Consider the following 16,735-nt stretch of genomic DNA (forward strand, 5'->3'; position numbering starts at 1 on the left):
GCTTTGAAATTAAAAACAAAGCCTCCATAGAATGCAATCCCAGTCCCAAAATAATAATTCCTTCCACAACATATTTTCAGGAGATGTATTTATTTTTAAATGTAGATAATGATACAACCTTCATAGTGTACAGACTTTCTGCATAATTGTCTCTTATTACAACCTGAATATTAGTTACTTTAATACAAGTAGCTAAATACATTGACAAGACAAATTAAGCCCTAAAAAAGAAACTACTGAACATCTGCTATCGTGAATGAGTTTTTTTATCTTTGACCATACTCAGATTGTGTCAACACAAACTTTCAGGCACAATATATTCCCTTGTGATGGTGCCTTTTCATCTGCACAATAATTGTATTAATAATTACAATTTTGATTGTCTATTTCTGCAAATTGTTCACAAAACAGAAGGTTAAGAATGACCAAACCTGATGCTGATGCTGACAATCATTTTGATTGATAGGATATGTTTGAGTTTTACACATCTTTTTTCCTTTTATCAATGTTCAGTGTTCTGATATATAAACTAAATGAAACAGAAAGCTTCTTTTGAGTCTTGAAAGTATAAATTACTATGTGTTCCAACCTAGTACGACATGAGCAACAAGAAGATAGCACATCCCGATGATACAGGACACAATCATCATGGGGAAACCTAACCTGAAACAACAATAAAATAAAGATCAATAAGGATACAATGGTAGTTCTCCAAGCCATTCATGAAAAGAAAATTTAAGTTATCCTACATATTCCAAGCTTTGAATATGCTTCCAGTAGTGCCAAAAACATGGATGTTCTTGCAAGTATGACGACACCTTGGAGTCTAATAATCAAGCTCACATTTCTTTTTCTGGCCTATTTAAGAGACAGGTCATCAAAATTAGCATAATTTCACTGGTTTCAAGGCATCTCTTCCACTTTGCTCTGTCTCAGAATCTGGCATGCCATATTGTTTTGGTTGGTTGGTTGGTTTTTTTTCCTCCAGACAATATGTGATCGTACAGGTCAAATAGCAATATTCAGGAATTACAAGCATTAGAATAGATTATGCAGTGTGTATAATTTCAGATTATGTGTGTAACCCTGGCATGACACCTTACAACTTAGCCTGTGGCTGAAACTCATTAAATTGTTTTCCTTCTCATCTGTAGCCACATACAGCTAGTATTCCTCTTCCAGGAAAATAATAACAAAAAAGAAAGCATGTACCAACTTTGGAAAAAGGGGCAGGTGAATCTGGAAGCATTGAAGGACATTGTAAGGTCATATAGAAAGAGAATTAGAGATGCAAAGCTCAGTTAGAACTTGATCTGACCATTCCTGTTCAGGAGAATAAGAAGTAGAAGGAGGATGTGGGGAACTATAGGCCTGTCAGCCTGACCTCGGTGACTGGCAAAGTTATGGAGCAGATCATCTTGAGGGCCAACAAGCAGCATGTACAAGACAACCAGGGGATCAGGCCCAGCCAACATGGGTTTAGGAAACTAAGGTCCTGCCTAACCAATCTGATCTCCTTCTATGATTGGGTTACCCACGTAGTGGATGAGGGGAAGGCTGTGGATGTGGTTCTACCTTGACTTCTACAAGGCCTTTGACACAGTGTCTCCCACAGCATCCCTCTGGAAAAGCTGGCAGCCCATGGCTTGGACAGGCACACCCACTGCTGGGTCAAAAACTGGTTGGATGACTGGACCCAGAGAGTGATGGTGGATGGAGCTGCATCCAGTTGGTGTCCGGTGACCAGCGGTGTCCCCCAGGGATCAGTACTGGGCCCAGTCCTATTCAACATATTTATTGATAACCTGGATGTGGGGACTGAGCCCACCCTCAGTAAGTGCACAGATGACACCAGGCTGGGGGGGAGTGCTGATCTGCTGGAGGGTGGGAAGAAGCTGCAGAGGGACCTGGACAGGCTGGGTTGATGGGCTGAGACCAATGGCATGAAATTCAACAAGACCAAGTGCTGGGTCCTGCCCTTTGGCCACAATAACCCCAGGCAGAGCTACAGGCTGGGAGAAGAGAGGCTGGAGAGCTGCCCAGCAGAGAGGGACCTGGGGGTGCTGGTTGACAATCAGTTGCACATGAGCCAGCAGGGTGCCCAGGTGGCCTGGAAGGGCAATGGCATCCTGGTCGGTATCAGGAATAGTGTGGCCAGCAGGAGCAGGGATGTGATTGGCAAAGGGCACAGCCTGAAGCTGCACCAGGAGAGGTTTAGATTGGTTATTAGGAAGGACTTCCTTAAGGACAGGGTGATTAGACATTGGAATGGACTGCCCAGGGAAGTGGTGGAGTCATCGTCTCTGAAGGTGTCTAAGGACAGGCTGGATGTGGCACTTAGTGCCATGGTCTAGCCAGTGTGGTGGTGTTAGGTTAGACTGGATGATCTCAGAGGTCTTTTCCAGCCTCAGCAATTCTGTGATTCTGTGATTACACGATACCTCTCACCAGGTTCAAGAGACCTGCAGGAACTATTGAAATTAAGGCCCAGGTAGCTGTAAAGGTGCTAAAACTTTCCTGTTCTATCAAAACAGCTATTTGTTTTTCTCCACAGATTGAGCTTTTCAGACAATACCCAGGTTTTATAGCTTTCTTTAGACTGAAAAACACAGGCAGTGAGACAAATGACTGTAAGGGATGTTGTCGAGTTGGCAAAGTCCTACTTTGCTAGATTTGTAGATCTTCCATATGTGTGAAAATAAGATAATCTTCTGAAGCTTAAAAGCATTGTTGTAGGACGCTGACGGACTATGAAGAACCAGTGGGGTGACTACACTCTGTTTTTTTGTTACCAAAATCATAAGGAGAACTAAGAGGAGAAATTATCATGCCACAAATGACCCTCCTTATGTACTTTCTTTTCTCAAGTTCAGCCAAGAATTTCTGCAAACCTCATCAAAGCATGGCAATATTCTCTGAAGTACAGCATTTCATTTATTGTCTTCCTTGAAGCAAGATCTTTCTATTACATGTGAGTATATTAACTGTGACTTTTTGCATCACTTGTTAGGAGCTCTGTGGAAGGTTCCTCCACCATGTTCCTCTCCACCATTGCAGATCAGACTACTGATTAAGAGATGACCATTAGTAGGTGAAAGGAGGCCATGAATCTCTGGGATTGGGTGGATGAATAGCTTCTTTCTTTAGAAAGCTACAGCTAGAAGGGATCTGTTGGGGCATTAAGTCTGGTCCCCACTTCCTCCGGGTAGGAAACCACTGGCATAAAATTAAACTGCTCAATGCAGTTTGCTCTGTCTACCTGCAGCTGCAAAATTACTCTGAACTATGAGATCCTTATGAATCATGTTTCTTTCATTACTATTTTGTTGAAAAGCTCACTGAGGGAGGCGTAGCTGTGACCAGCAAAACAGAGGTGCTTTCACCTTAACAACCACTGGCTCAAGTTACTGACAAGAGAATTTTACAAGAATGAGGGTCACTGCAAACATACAAAAATAAACAGCCCTGATCTAGTTACAGAACAATTAGGAAACCAGTAAAACCCAAACACTTTAAAGAAAATGTTGGAATAATTTACTGAAGAACAAGCTTGTCCATAATGCCAGCTTCTTGCCTGCTCTTGACCAATCGTCAAGGAAAGCCCATCTCACATAGCAATAGAAATAGAGGCAAACCAAGAACAGAAAGAAACATTGGCAAGGCTGGAAATGTACAAAGTGCATGGCTGACAGGTCTGACAGCTCATCATGTTTCCATTCCCTTCATATCCCCTCAAAAGAGCTGGCATGTCCCTGTGTCCATGACCAAATTATTGCCTGTGAGACTTTTCCCAGAAGAACAGTTCCCATGCCTAGCTCCAGAGGCTTTCTCTTCTGTCCTTCTGAGGTGTGGGACCTGGTGTGCTGGCCTTCTCTGTCATTCTGGTAACAGGCATTATTATTGCTGTTCTGGCATCAAAGGCATTCACATTCAGCTGGTATTTGGAATTGAGAAAGCAGAAAGGAGAGAAGAGAGAAGGCTGGAACCTGATGATCTTTAAGGTCCCTTCCAACCTTAACCATTCTATGATTCTATTATTTATTTTTCTTGTTTGTTTGGTTTTTGTTTTGTTTTTTGTTCATATGAGTAGACATAAGTTCACTGCAGGGAAGTGTTATGTCTTTTTCTTGCTTTTGAATGATTAATTACTTGAAAGAGCTGAATCATTATTTAGTCACAAAAGTATGATCAAGCTGATAATACTGCAAAATGGCAAAGCTATAGCAACTCTAGGAATTATTTTAGAAACAAACAAAAAAATTACTCTGATGGCTAGCCAACTGTTTCTAAGACCTTCCCTTCCTTCTCTCAGTAAATCTGGCCCTCCCTAATCTCACATAGATAAAAGTTCCCAGATTGGACAAAAAAGCAAAAGTAGCCATGGCTGCAGAAATAAAACAGCACAGCTAAAAAATCCTCTAACACCTTTCACTATGTCTAATGAATGCTCCTTGCAGCTGTATTCACATGACAGGCTGGTGAACTGGAGATTGCTACAACTCTCCTAAGAAAACTGGCTGTTGTTTGACAGAAAGCAGAATTGTATTGACCTCACAGTTAGCAAACAATGAGCTGGTACCAGAAGGAGTGGGGACAACACAGATCTTAATCTGTACTAATGCAACCTAATAAACCTCCCTGGAGAACACACAGCAGCTCAGCACTGAATGGCACTATAATGCCTTTGTGGAGACTGGCAAGGGGAGGGAAGGGTCCAAAAAGGTTCAATGGCTACTCAGCAACTGAAAAGAGAACAGAAAAGCTGCAGCTTGGAGGAGCTCTGTGCAAGAAAATGGATTCATTATACAGGGCAATATAGAAACATGCAGGAACTGTATTGATACCCCCACCATCGTAGTGCCAGGCAAAAGTGTAGCTGGAGCCAGACAGTGAGTCTGGGGAGGAACCTCATTTCGTTTAGTGTGGATATCTGCATAGGGCACAACTGCAAAGTGATTATTCTCATTCCATGGACTATTACCCCTCAACTTGAGGCCTGAATTTCAGGCACACTGGCCTGAGCACTAATGTAATTGGATCAAATTCAATGTGGAATTTGTGTACCAGAGAGAGAGGAGATAAAGCTCAGTCAGTAAGCATTAGTTACTGTGGAGCTAATCGATTACTTGAGTTGGTTCAGTGCCCTATTATGCTACTACACTACCCATTGCTCATCCCCAAAGGAAGACACAGCTCATGTCCCAAGCAATGTACAACACAATGCTTATGTGCACGTGTTTTCTTTTGTTACATTCAATCTATGGATGGACTGTAAATGATGTAAAAGACACTTGCAGGAACATTAATTTTCCACATACTCCTTGGAGTCAAAAAGCAGCATGTCATTCAGTTGTTCCTGCCCAGGAAGTAGGATTAGCTGATTTTAGAAGTCATACAAACCTTTCTTGTGCTAAAGCTTCAGATTTGTAAGAAACACTAATTAGCATCTTTGACATAAAAACACATATTTACCCAATCTTGTAATGGCACCTGATTTGACATTTTTATATACCAACTAAGGGAATAGAGCAGGTGGAACCTGCACTGAGTAGCCTTTTCTTCCCTCTCTACAGACAGGGAGATACATACATACTGCATGGGCACAAAAGGTTCATCCCAAGTCTCCACAGGCAGCTCAGGGAGTTTTCAGTCAGAGAGGGTCAGTCACAAGGGAAGGATGAATGACAGGATCTGGCATTCACCCCACTCTTCCCTCCTCTTCTTCATACTAGAAGCTTACAGGTAAAACTGCGATCTAAATTAAATTGCACAGCTTAAATATACACAATGAGCAGATGTTAGTTCAGTGCAAGATAGTGAGAGCCCCAGGGATTTCCCTTGGACAAAGTTTTACTTATTCATAACTTCAGCGATTCAGTAGTGAAAAGGCTGCAAATCACCCCAGCATGGGAGACGTGTCAGACTCTGTGGAGAACACAATCCATCAAGTTCCTAACAAACAAAACTGAGAATTTGAAATGAACTGATGAAATTCAGTGAAGGTAATTGCAGAGCATGTACTGAAAGTCCAATGTGGGTACAAAAAAAGCAAGGAAAATGGAGCTTTTCTCTGGCCATGACCTAGTTATTTCTGATCCTGCCTCACTGCAAGATTTCTGGCCTTGTATATACTTAAAAGAAAACTGGTGTATGATTATTCTGGGAATAAATCCCATTTGTAATGGATATCTACAGATGTGATTTTTTTTTTTTCACTTAGAAGTTTATCCAATATTGTTTGTTAAATAATAATAGTGAAGCCTTTGGAGTCCAAATAGTGTTTTCCTCGACAAACTCCTACAGCACCTTGTAGCTCTATTTTGTGATCACAGAATCACAGAATTGTCAGAGTTGCAAGGGACCTCTAGAGATCATCTAGTCCAACTCCCCTGCTAAAGCAGGATCACCTAGAGCACATTACACAGGACTGTATCCAGATGGATTCTGATATCTCCAGAGAAGGAGACCCCACAGCCTCTCTGAGCAGCCTGTTTCAGTGCTTTGTCACCCTCCCAGTAAAGAAGTTTTTTCCTCATGTTCAGCTGGAACTTCATGTGTCCCAGCTTGTGCCTATTGCCCCTTGTCCTGTTACCAGCCACTACTGAAATGATGCTTCAAAAGCCAGCAGAATCCTGGATGTACAAGACCCAGGTTTACTGCCCTGTTCTGCCTGATCTGTGACATGGTATATGAAACATTTTCACCTGTAAAAATCACACCTATGAGCACTCCCTTCTTTGACAGCTCATAACTTACATAACTTGTGCATCTGTTGTGGAACTGTGGAATAACCATGGTGCCAAGGAAAAGAGGAATCTTCAGTGGTTCCTCAGTGGAAAAGCAACTGCAGAAATCTCCCAAGACCAAACCACTAGCAGGCAAAGAAGCCTGTCGGTAGTCAGGGGTAAGAATCTGAGCAGCCTGTTTCAGTGCTTTGTCACCCTCCCAGTAAAGAAGTTTTTTCCTCATGTTCAGCTGGAACTTCATGTGTCCCAGCTTGTGCCTATTGCCCCTTGTCCTGTTACCAGCCACTACTGAAATGATGCTTCAAAAGCCAGCAGAATCCTGGATGTACAAGACCCAGGTTTACTGCCCTGTTCTGCCTGATCTGTGACATGGTATATGAAACATTTTCACCTGTAAAAATCACACCTATGAGCACTCCCTTCTTTGACAGCTCATAACTTACATAACTTGTGCATCTGTTGTGGAACTGTGGAATAACCATGGTGCCAAGGAAAAGAGGAATCTTCAGTGGTTCCTCAGTGGAAAAGCAACTGCAGAAATCTCCCAAGACCAAACCACTAGCAGGCAAAGAAGCCTGTCGGTAGTCAGGGGTAAGAATTAAAGCTAACTTCTACTCACACTTGTATTTGAAATTTAATGTACAATTTAGAGTCTATTGGTGAAGTTTCCATCAGACTCAAATTTTTGCTTTTCTAACTTCACATCACCTTCATACTGCCAGTTCTGTAGAAGGCACAACTTCAGCTTTGCAGAAATGGACCTGGGAATCCTGGTAGACACCAAGTTGAACATTAGCCACTAACATGCCCTTAGGGCAAAGAAGGCTAATGGTACCCCAGGCTGCATTAAGAGGAGTGTTGCCAGCAGGTCAAGGGAGGTGATCCTTTCCCTCTACTCAGCTCTGGTGAGGCCACACTTGGAGTGCTGGGACCCGTGCTGGGCTCCCCAGTGCAAGTGAGACATAGACATACTGGAGAAAGTCCAACAAAGGATCATGAAGATGATTAAGGAACTCAAGCATCTCTCATGTGAGGAAAGGCTAAGAGAGCTAGACCTGTTCAGCTTGGAGATGGGAAGGCTCAGGGGGAAATTCATCAATGTGTATAAATGCCTGAAGGGAGGGTTAAAGGAGACTGAGCCAAACCCTTCTCAGTATAAACCCAGTAACAGGACCAGAGGCAATGGGCACAAACTGAAACACAGGAGGTTCCCTCTGAACAACAGGAAACACATTTTTACTGTGATGGTGACTGAGCACTGATACAGGTTGCCCTACATTCTCCATCCTTGGCGATCCCTGAAAGTCATCTTGATACAGTCTTGGGCAATGGGCTCTAGATGGCCCTGCTTTAGGGGGACCTCCAGAGGTCCCTTACAGCTTCAACTATTTGTGATTCTCACCTGCCTACTTGTTCCTCTGTTATTCAACACAGGATAAGAAAGCATCATCTGCACATCTGAAGACTGGTGTGTCATCAGAAAATAATTAAGAAAGGACATATGGCAGATAATTCTTGGACAGTCATCATATGCAATTATTTGCTCTTGAAGTTTGATGATTGCAAGCTCCCTTTTAAAAGAACATCTAAATGCCTCTGAAAGGAGTCTTAAAAAAGAGACTCAGGTGTGGGTATAGTTAGAAGTTACATAAGGTTATTTATGAATGAAAGTCACATATTTCAATGAAGTTTCTCAAATCAATTTGCAAAGTAACTAATGCATATTTCTTTTCAACAAAAGGGTATAACCAATATTAATGGATTTTAATGAAAATAATATTTCCTAGCTGTCACAAACTAAACTCTAGTAGGGTATCTTTTTAATGAAAGATAAGACAATTTTACCTTGATGAAGAACAGAACTCAACTAGTTAACAGAAGTTACATGGGTCTACTTAACTTGTAGTCTCATGCAGTACAGCTCTGTGAGCAAGCTCCTTTTCTGTAGCTCAGCTAGATTTAAATAGCAGAGTAAAATCATTTTTTGGGGGGAAAAGGGGAAAGGAAAACATTTACTTGATTGTGAATACTAACATCCTTAAGTATATAGTTCATTTTCATCATAATTGCTTGCTGCCAAATTCTCCTATGGAGAGATTTTTCTCTAAAGTTAATTTTTACTCTCCATCCTAATTGTTAAAAAATAAATCTTCAGAATTCCTTGACAAAAAAAATAACAGTTTTTATTAGCTCTATTGACTAATTCCCTACCTCTTTTTCTTTGGCTTTGGGAAGGAATGGAAAGTGAAAGCAAATATTAATTTGTCTACCTTATTCTCAAAGCCACTAGGAATTTTTCTCTTGACCACTTTCTATGTTCTTATTATATCTGTAGTCACCTTTCTGTCATCCTATTTCTTTTCTCCCTTTCTTTCAATGCAGGCTACCTAATGAGTGTCCTGCAGTTTTCGTTGTGTCACCCTTTCCATCATTCTAGGTCTTTGACATACTGATCCAGTTTACCTGAAAATAAAGCAGGGGCTTTACTAACAGCTTAAAGAAAACAGACTCAAAATGTCCATCACATATGCATGAACCTTCAAATCCAGACACCTGTTGTAGCTCAGAAAACAGGTGGCTAATCCTGCAAGTGATCATTAATTCAACATTAAGCTGCTGTGCATTTCATATAGCCTGGAATTACATTAAAATTGCAGTGTGGTTACCTACTAGTTACCATACACAGGAGTTACTGTGTAATTTAAATCCCAGAACAAAACCTATAATCCTGTTTTCTTCTGATTGCATTTCTCCTTATATTCTACCTGTTTTGAGTCTATGCCAACATTTCCCATACAGTCACCACCAGGAGTAAACCTGAGACAGGGAAAATCAGATCTTGAATGAGAAAATGCAAAGGTGTTAGGATTTGTCTAGAACATCCTTCTAAAGGTGTTTTGCTGCAACCTCAACACTTCTATGTGCAGAACAAGCAACTGGCCTTTCCTTGGCCTTCCAAAATTCTGATTATCTAAAGAAAAAAGTGAAAACTTTCATTGTAAGAGAAGAGTTGGTCTGCCAACTCCACCTGGCACAGTCAAATGACTACTGACAGAATATTTGTTGCAGTATCTTCTAGGTCCCTGTGGTACAACTGAGATGAAATACAAGACTGCCAGAACAAGTGATTCTGATAACAATCCAAAACTTGTTTATAGGTAAGCTAGCAACCTGTAGGAAACACCATGAAAAAATTGAAAGCCAGATCAATGTTAGTGAAAAAATGGGGTGAGGTTGAGTGAAAAAAATGCAATAATACAATAATAATTTGGCAACATGCACAAGGTGTTACAAACCTTGTCTCTAGGTGACAAAGGGGATTGAAAAAATAACTTTCCACGTTTATCCTTAAATACCTCATGACCTACATAAATATCCCACATTAAGATGAGCAAGAGGATGACTTAAGTCAAGCTAATCGGTGCAACAGGGTGTAAACGAAGCTAGACTGAGACCTTTGCATATATTGGGGTGTGTTTTACTACATTTCATATAGTGTGCTCAAATCCAGATTACCTGGCTCTGTAGATTAGGTCTCAGTGTGATATTTTTGGGAGACACATGCACAAGCTAATGGCCTGAAAAACCTCTAACACTTAAATCATTTGTTTAGGCACAGGAATAATTCCATCCTAACTTAAAAAAACACATTGAAGTGTTTTGCTGGATCACAGGACTCAAACAGACAAATCAAGTGACTCCAGATATCTCATCTGCAGTCTCTTTTGGAAGATCTCTAGAGGCAGGAAAACCAAAATAATGATGAGACAGTACAGTATTCCCCTGGATACCCATCTTTGCTTCATCCATAGAAGTCTTGGTTTTTCCTCATCTAGCTGCTCTATGCCATGAAACACCTGCCAGGGTCTTCAACAGGTAAGTTGCAGCTATAAATAAAAGCTAATTACTCTAGACATCAATGGATAACTACCCAAAGCAACTCACAAGTTTAAGTTACCACCACCTTCTTTCTACCTGGCTACTAATATCTAGAGTGAACCAACCATGCTGGAATATGCTGGGTGCATCCTCTCCTCAAGAAGGCATGCACCAAACTTCAGCCAAGGTGAGAGACAGTAAAATGGAGAGCAGAGGAAGTTCTCAAATTGAGGATGGCCAGTTGAACCTGCTCTCAACACTTGCCTCTTCCTAAGACCTGTATCATTGGTATAACACATATAACAAGAGAGACAGTATCTGGTGGCCAGGACAATCTAACACACCCAATCTACTCAGCTGAAACCAACTGTCACACATTGGTCTGTGAATTAGACATCATCTGTTCACACTTCTCTTTGAAGTGGGCTGATCTTTCCTTAGTTTCCAGAGGGAAGCAATCTCCTATATATGAGCACAAGGTTCTGGCTTCCAGAGGGGCTAACCAATCCCAGACTTTGATAAACAGAAAGAAGCTTTTGCATTTGTCAGTCCTTGTTCCCATGGGGAACTGTGCATTGCGACCTTCTGTACCATTACAGCAACTCAGTTTCAGTGTTGCCCAATCTCCTGAGTTTTAAAAAAAAATCATGTGCTTTTTGTTTTGTTTTTAAAAATGGGCAAATATTCATGTGCTAGCTACTTTAAGCACATCTGCATTTAATTCAACACACCAGTATTCTATTCAAATGTTGAGAAACAATTGGTATCCTAAAAAAAAATAAATGTTGCCAATACAACAAGATAAATACTGAGATTATTTACTAGTTACAGAAAAGATCTCAGGTTACACTAGTGGCTTTCCAAATTCCAGTCAACTAATAGAATGGACTGGAGTAACTTGGAAAGACCTTTCCTCTTTTGTGTTCAGATTTTTTCCCTTCAAAGAGGATCAACATTTAACTCACTTCAGGTTTGCCTTGTTTTGCTTTTAAGCCTCTATGGAAAACAAAAGAAACAAAGAGCAGAGTAAAACTAAAAATGTGTGACATGATTTTTTCATCATATTTTATATATGACGAAAAAATCATAGAGTCTCTTTAGAGATATGAAGGTCCTTCAAGCAATTTCACTAGACAGTTTATATTTAAGAATTTTTTGCCTAAGTTTTAATGCTACATAGCTGCTAAAACCCTAATTGCTTTATATTTCCCTTTTCTCAGTAATTCAATCTGGGCAGTCCATTTAAGAGAGTATATTACACCTCTTTTCCATTAACAGATACTCCCAAGAAACATATAGAATCCAGTGTTAGAGCTCCAAAGTGAGCTGTTAAAACTAGATAAGTTCATAATCAAAGTAATAACTCCATTCTTTGCCAGGTAGCATTGCTGGGACTGTTTCAAAACAAAAGATCTTACATGCTGGCAAAAAGGAATATGCCACAGGCTGAATTATAGCTTTGTCTTCAGTCAGATTATTTTTCTCTGTCTTGTGATGTAACATATTTGTGCTCCAAAAATTGTAAACACAGTATTTATTGTTGCTGCCACTGTGAAGCTAGACAAATTGTTTACCATTGTGTTTATCAGAGCTGAGATAAACCCTGCAAACTTAAATTTGCAAACCTTCCAGCAAATGTTACTGGCAAATTTAGTTTAAATAGTTTCAATTCACATGAGTTTCTGGTGCACTAATGACAAAATCAGATTTATTTATTTTTTTGCCAGCATATCCCCAAATAGTCCCTAACAATCCACTACCTAGTGCTTAATTATGGAAGTCCTAAAGGTCTCCCATTCATTATTAAGGGAATATGTTCTATATGCTTCCTGCTCTACAAAAGAAGTAGGACAAGCCATAATTAAGTGTGGGATAAGGATTCAAGATTATCTTCTTTAGATTTTTTTAGTTTATCACAACTTCATGTCACCCTTGTATTTATTGTCATGTATTAGCAAAATATTTGCTCTCTGTATCCTCCAGGCAGACCCCAAAAAAAGTTTAGTCCTCAGTTTGTTGCTTCTGGTTTTGTCATGAAACCTTAATGCCAGTCTGAAATGTAGGAAATGGAAAAATATTAAATTGATTCAGCTACTTGGGAAAGGCATATTTAAGCCTTTTCCACACATCTGTGTAATGAGGTGTAGTTGTGAGTCTCAGCTTAAAAATATTAAAATCATAATGGATGACTAGAAGAGAAAATCAGCAAAATATGTCATCTCTGACAGTACTTTCAGAGACTCATGTACTGATTGTGACTACAAGCCTCAGTATACCTGGTAGCAAATTGTTCTCATGAATTGTCTGAATGGTTCTGATACAAGTATTCTACTAATGAGACAGATTTATACAAAACTAGTGAGATTCACTGAGCCAAAAGGAATGCATTAACAGTTGAAATAGGTTTTGCAATGTGTACAGATGATGTTTCTATGTTTGACATATTGTAAACTCACTTTTGATTATTATATGCTTTTTTGCTTTGAAAAAAAAAGCAAATTTGAGGCTTATCCATATTTTTTTTAATACCTTTTATAGCTCAAACCTCTCTGCTATAGAAATTTCTCATAAAGTGGTTTTGTCTATTTTTGAAACAAGCTGCATCTACAAAAATTTTAGACTACATTATTTTTCTATATATAGTCTAAACAAACCAAAGAAAATGGACATGGCAGAAAATAACTGTCATTTATTTTAGTTCTATGATGTTTCAAATTAAATAACCTTTACTGACTGTAGTATCTTGCTTTTTTTCAGTGAAGATTCAAGAATGGAAGCTGCCTCTGTGTTATTTCCCTGAATGTCCTTAATCCCAACTCTCACAAATGGTATCTTCAGGCACTTTTCCTAGTTTCTTCTTTTTTTCCCCATTGTCCTCTTTTATTTTGATTAAAGCACAAGATAAATGGAAAATTACATTTTACAGTAGAGACTAATCAGTGAATTCTTTAGTAATTTCAACCAAGCACTCTCAACTACTTTTCAAAGCCCTGGACTTTGCTAAAAAGCCAGATGCTACATAAGAAATCTTTTTCCCTCCTGCTCCCCTCTCCTCTTTCTTTGCACTTTGAGACTCCCACTTACATGCCATATAATGTGATGACAGAGGACTCATTTCCAATGGTCTACCAGGACAAAGGAGCAATGTAATTGCATTTTTAATCAAAAAACAGAAGCATGTCTCCTGTGCACTAATGATAATTTTTCATTATGAACTCAACAGATGACTCCTCATAAAAGGTTCTTGATATTGTAAGGCCAGTAAACTTTCCTCACCAAACCCTAAGCTTTAGGCCACCCAGTCTAATTGACAGACTGGAGAGAAAGGATGCCATCCAGAGGGACCTTGACAGGCTTGAGAGCTCAGCTCGTGCAAACTGCATGAAGTTCAATATGGTCAAGTGCAAGGTTCTGCAGCTGGGTTGGGGCAATCCCAAGCACAAATACAGGTGGGGTAGGGAATGGATCAACAACAGCCCTGAACAGAACTTGGTGGTGATGGTGCATGAGAAGCTCAGCAATGTGCACTTGCAGCCCAGAAAGCCAGCAGTGTCCTGGGCTGCATCAAGAGAAGTGTGGCCAGTAGGTCAAAGGGAGGGGATTCTGTCCCTCTACTTTGGGAGTAGTAGGGTGACTAACCACCTACTTGTTTCTTTAAAATCCAAAAGCACAAAGTATCAGTTAACATTTAAGTCTAATTAAGAATAAGCAGATGAATACAACACTCTAGCCAAATCATAAATTGCAATGGCATCAGTTGCCTTTTATAAAAGCTCTTGGCCACCATCTTCCATGTTAATCATTCCTCCCTGTATCTCCCTAAAGCTGAGCACCACCTCTGTTTTACTGCTTTATCTTCCCCAGCTGTTTTTGGTTTGCATTTTGACATCCCCCCCAACAAAGACCACTCCACACCATCTGCTGCCTATCTCTCCATACCTGTCCTTACAAAGGCAATCCATGGATATGTGAGAAAATAATTTTTGTTGTGAACAACACCTGTACAAGTCTATATCTGAGCTACTGTCCTATCTAGGACAGAATGCATTTTATTTTTATTAGTTGTTTGTGTTGGGATGAAATGAATCACCTTCTAAAAGCTATTTCTCTCCATTGACTACAATGAGAGCTCCATGTAGAAATCAAAATATCAATGCTGTAGAATGGAAAAGTGAGGTTAGATGGCTGTTTCCTTCACTGACAAACAGCTCTATGAACTCTCTATGGAAAATAATTAAGCCTTATTTCCTGCCAATTTGTGTCTGAAGTTTGATTGACTTTCTGCCTAAGAAAGCTCCAGCTGAAGCTTTCTTGCATAACTTACAATGACACTCACCTGCATGGATTTTTTCAGCGTGCAAGGAAGTGTGGGCTCAGACTGCACTTTCCCTAAGTGGGAATACTAATAGGTTTTCTTTCCCTCTTCACAGCCACTGACTTTGATGAAATTTCAGTGCTTTTAATTGTATCAAAGTCCTTTTCCCCCCACCATCCTCTTCTCTGCCAAAAGTGTTTGAAGTCGATAAGTACATTCAGAAGTTATTAGGTGGGAAACACAGAGACACATTTCTGGCAGTATCCTGGCACAGGAAACCAGATGAAAAGTTAGGCTTTGATGGAAAGAAAGGAACAAAAAGCTTTTCAAAGGTTTTGTGTTGTTTTTTTTAAACATACTTGTTACAAGTAGCTAACTGATCTTTAGATGTGCCAAAGGCTTACCTTGATTTAACTCAAGAATAGTTAGAGAAAGGGATCTAGCTTTGCATGTGCTTACATTATATAGTTCTAGTCTCCAAGTTATTATCAGAATGCTTACAGGCGTGGGAAGGTAATGGGGAAGAGAAAGAAATGTAAAGTTAAAAGTCAGCATGAATTAGCATACTTTTTTATTTGAAATTCTATGCAATCCCTGAGGAATTGTTAAGTTCAATATAAAAACTGAAATTCAGTTATTAAGTTGTAAAAAGGAACAAGTGAACTGCTTGTGTGTCTTGGTTGAAATTGTTAAACATGAAAAAATATATTTGAGGGTTTTTTCTAAATGCAACTAAATCATTAGTTTGCACCAAATACACTGTGCTCTGGTAGTTATAATGGAAATAAACAACTTGCACGAGTGACATCGAAGTAATTTAGTTAATGATAAGCTTCAGCATATATTTAGTATTTCATATTCTTCTACATATTGACATACTAATTGCTAGCACTTCAGAATATACACTGACTAAATATACTTTGTGTCAGAAGAATATACTCACTAGAATTTTGTACAATATTCAAAACATGGGATAATCTTAGTAACTGTTTAAGTGAGGAGATATTTTTTCTGCAGTCTGACTAGTACAATTACAGAACATTGAAGTCCATGTAAATATATGAAGTCCTTGCAGGTTTAACTAATGGCTTTTTGAGCTGTAACACTTCTTTTGATTGGGATGCATGTACCTGCATTTATGGCAGGGAAAAGAAAGCAGCTTAGCCTGTAAGACAAAAAGCCCTACAGGGGCAACAAGAAAGATATACACTACCTGCTGTCTAATTCTCCTTGTAAAAAGCATTAATCTTGTTCTCTACACTCTAAGGCAGGTCATGTAGTCCTCCTCCATGGAAGTGTACATATATATATATATGTATCAAAAAATAGGATTTTCCTTGACTAAGCAGCAATATAAATTACTAGAATTAAGCACAGGTTTCATTTCAGGCCTCAATTTGGCCCTCAACATTTCACTTTTTTCTTCAATCAGTAACAGAAACTTTACACAATGTTTTTTCCTCGTCCTCTCAGCAGAGTCACTGTGTCCTCTTGCTGAAGAGATTTTGTCCTTGATCCTCTTCTCCGTCTTTCCGACTCCCACCATAGTAAAATTACTGTCATTGTCCTCCCTACCCTCACATATCATTTTAGTCATTTTGACTCCACATCTCTCTTAAGTGTTACATCCAACCTACATGTAAAACTCTGGCAGATTATCTCAGTGTAATTGTTCTTTTCTGCCTATGCATATAACTTCAATGTTAACCTACAGCTCTCTCACCTCAGTGAGTTTCTCAGTGTCCTTTTCTTTGGCCTTGAGAAATATCAAGGATTATTCTCCAGCTCCAACAGT

At 39.6% G+C, this 16,735-nt stretch overlaps 1 protein-coding gene across 1 annotated transcript in view; it reads right to left on the reverse strand.

Moving 5' to 3' along the window:
- Positions 1–575: 575 nt before the first annotated feature.
- The window catches only part of OCA2 (oculocutaneous albinism II), a 171,786-nt gene continuing 155,626 nt past the window's right edge, over positions 576–16,735 (reverse strand). Inside the window, exon 23 of the mRNA XM_009994824.1 lies at positions 576–663. Within this exon, the coding sequence (XP_009993126.1) occupies positions 576–663 (88 nt within the window). The remainder of the gene's footprint in view (positions 664–16,735) is intronic.

This window comes from Chaetura pelagica, unplaced genomic scaffold (genome assembly GCF_000747805.2).
Source record: "Chaetura pelagica isolate M959 unplaced genomic scaffold, ChaPel_1.0 scaffold263, whole genome shotgun sequence".
NCBI lineage: Eukaryota > Metazoa > Chordata > Aves > Apodiformes > Apodidae > Chaetura > Chaetura pelagica.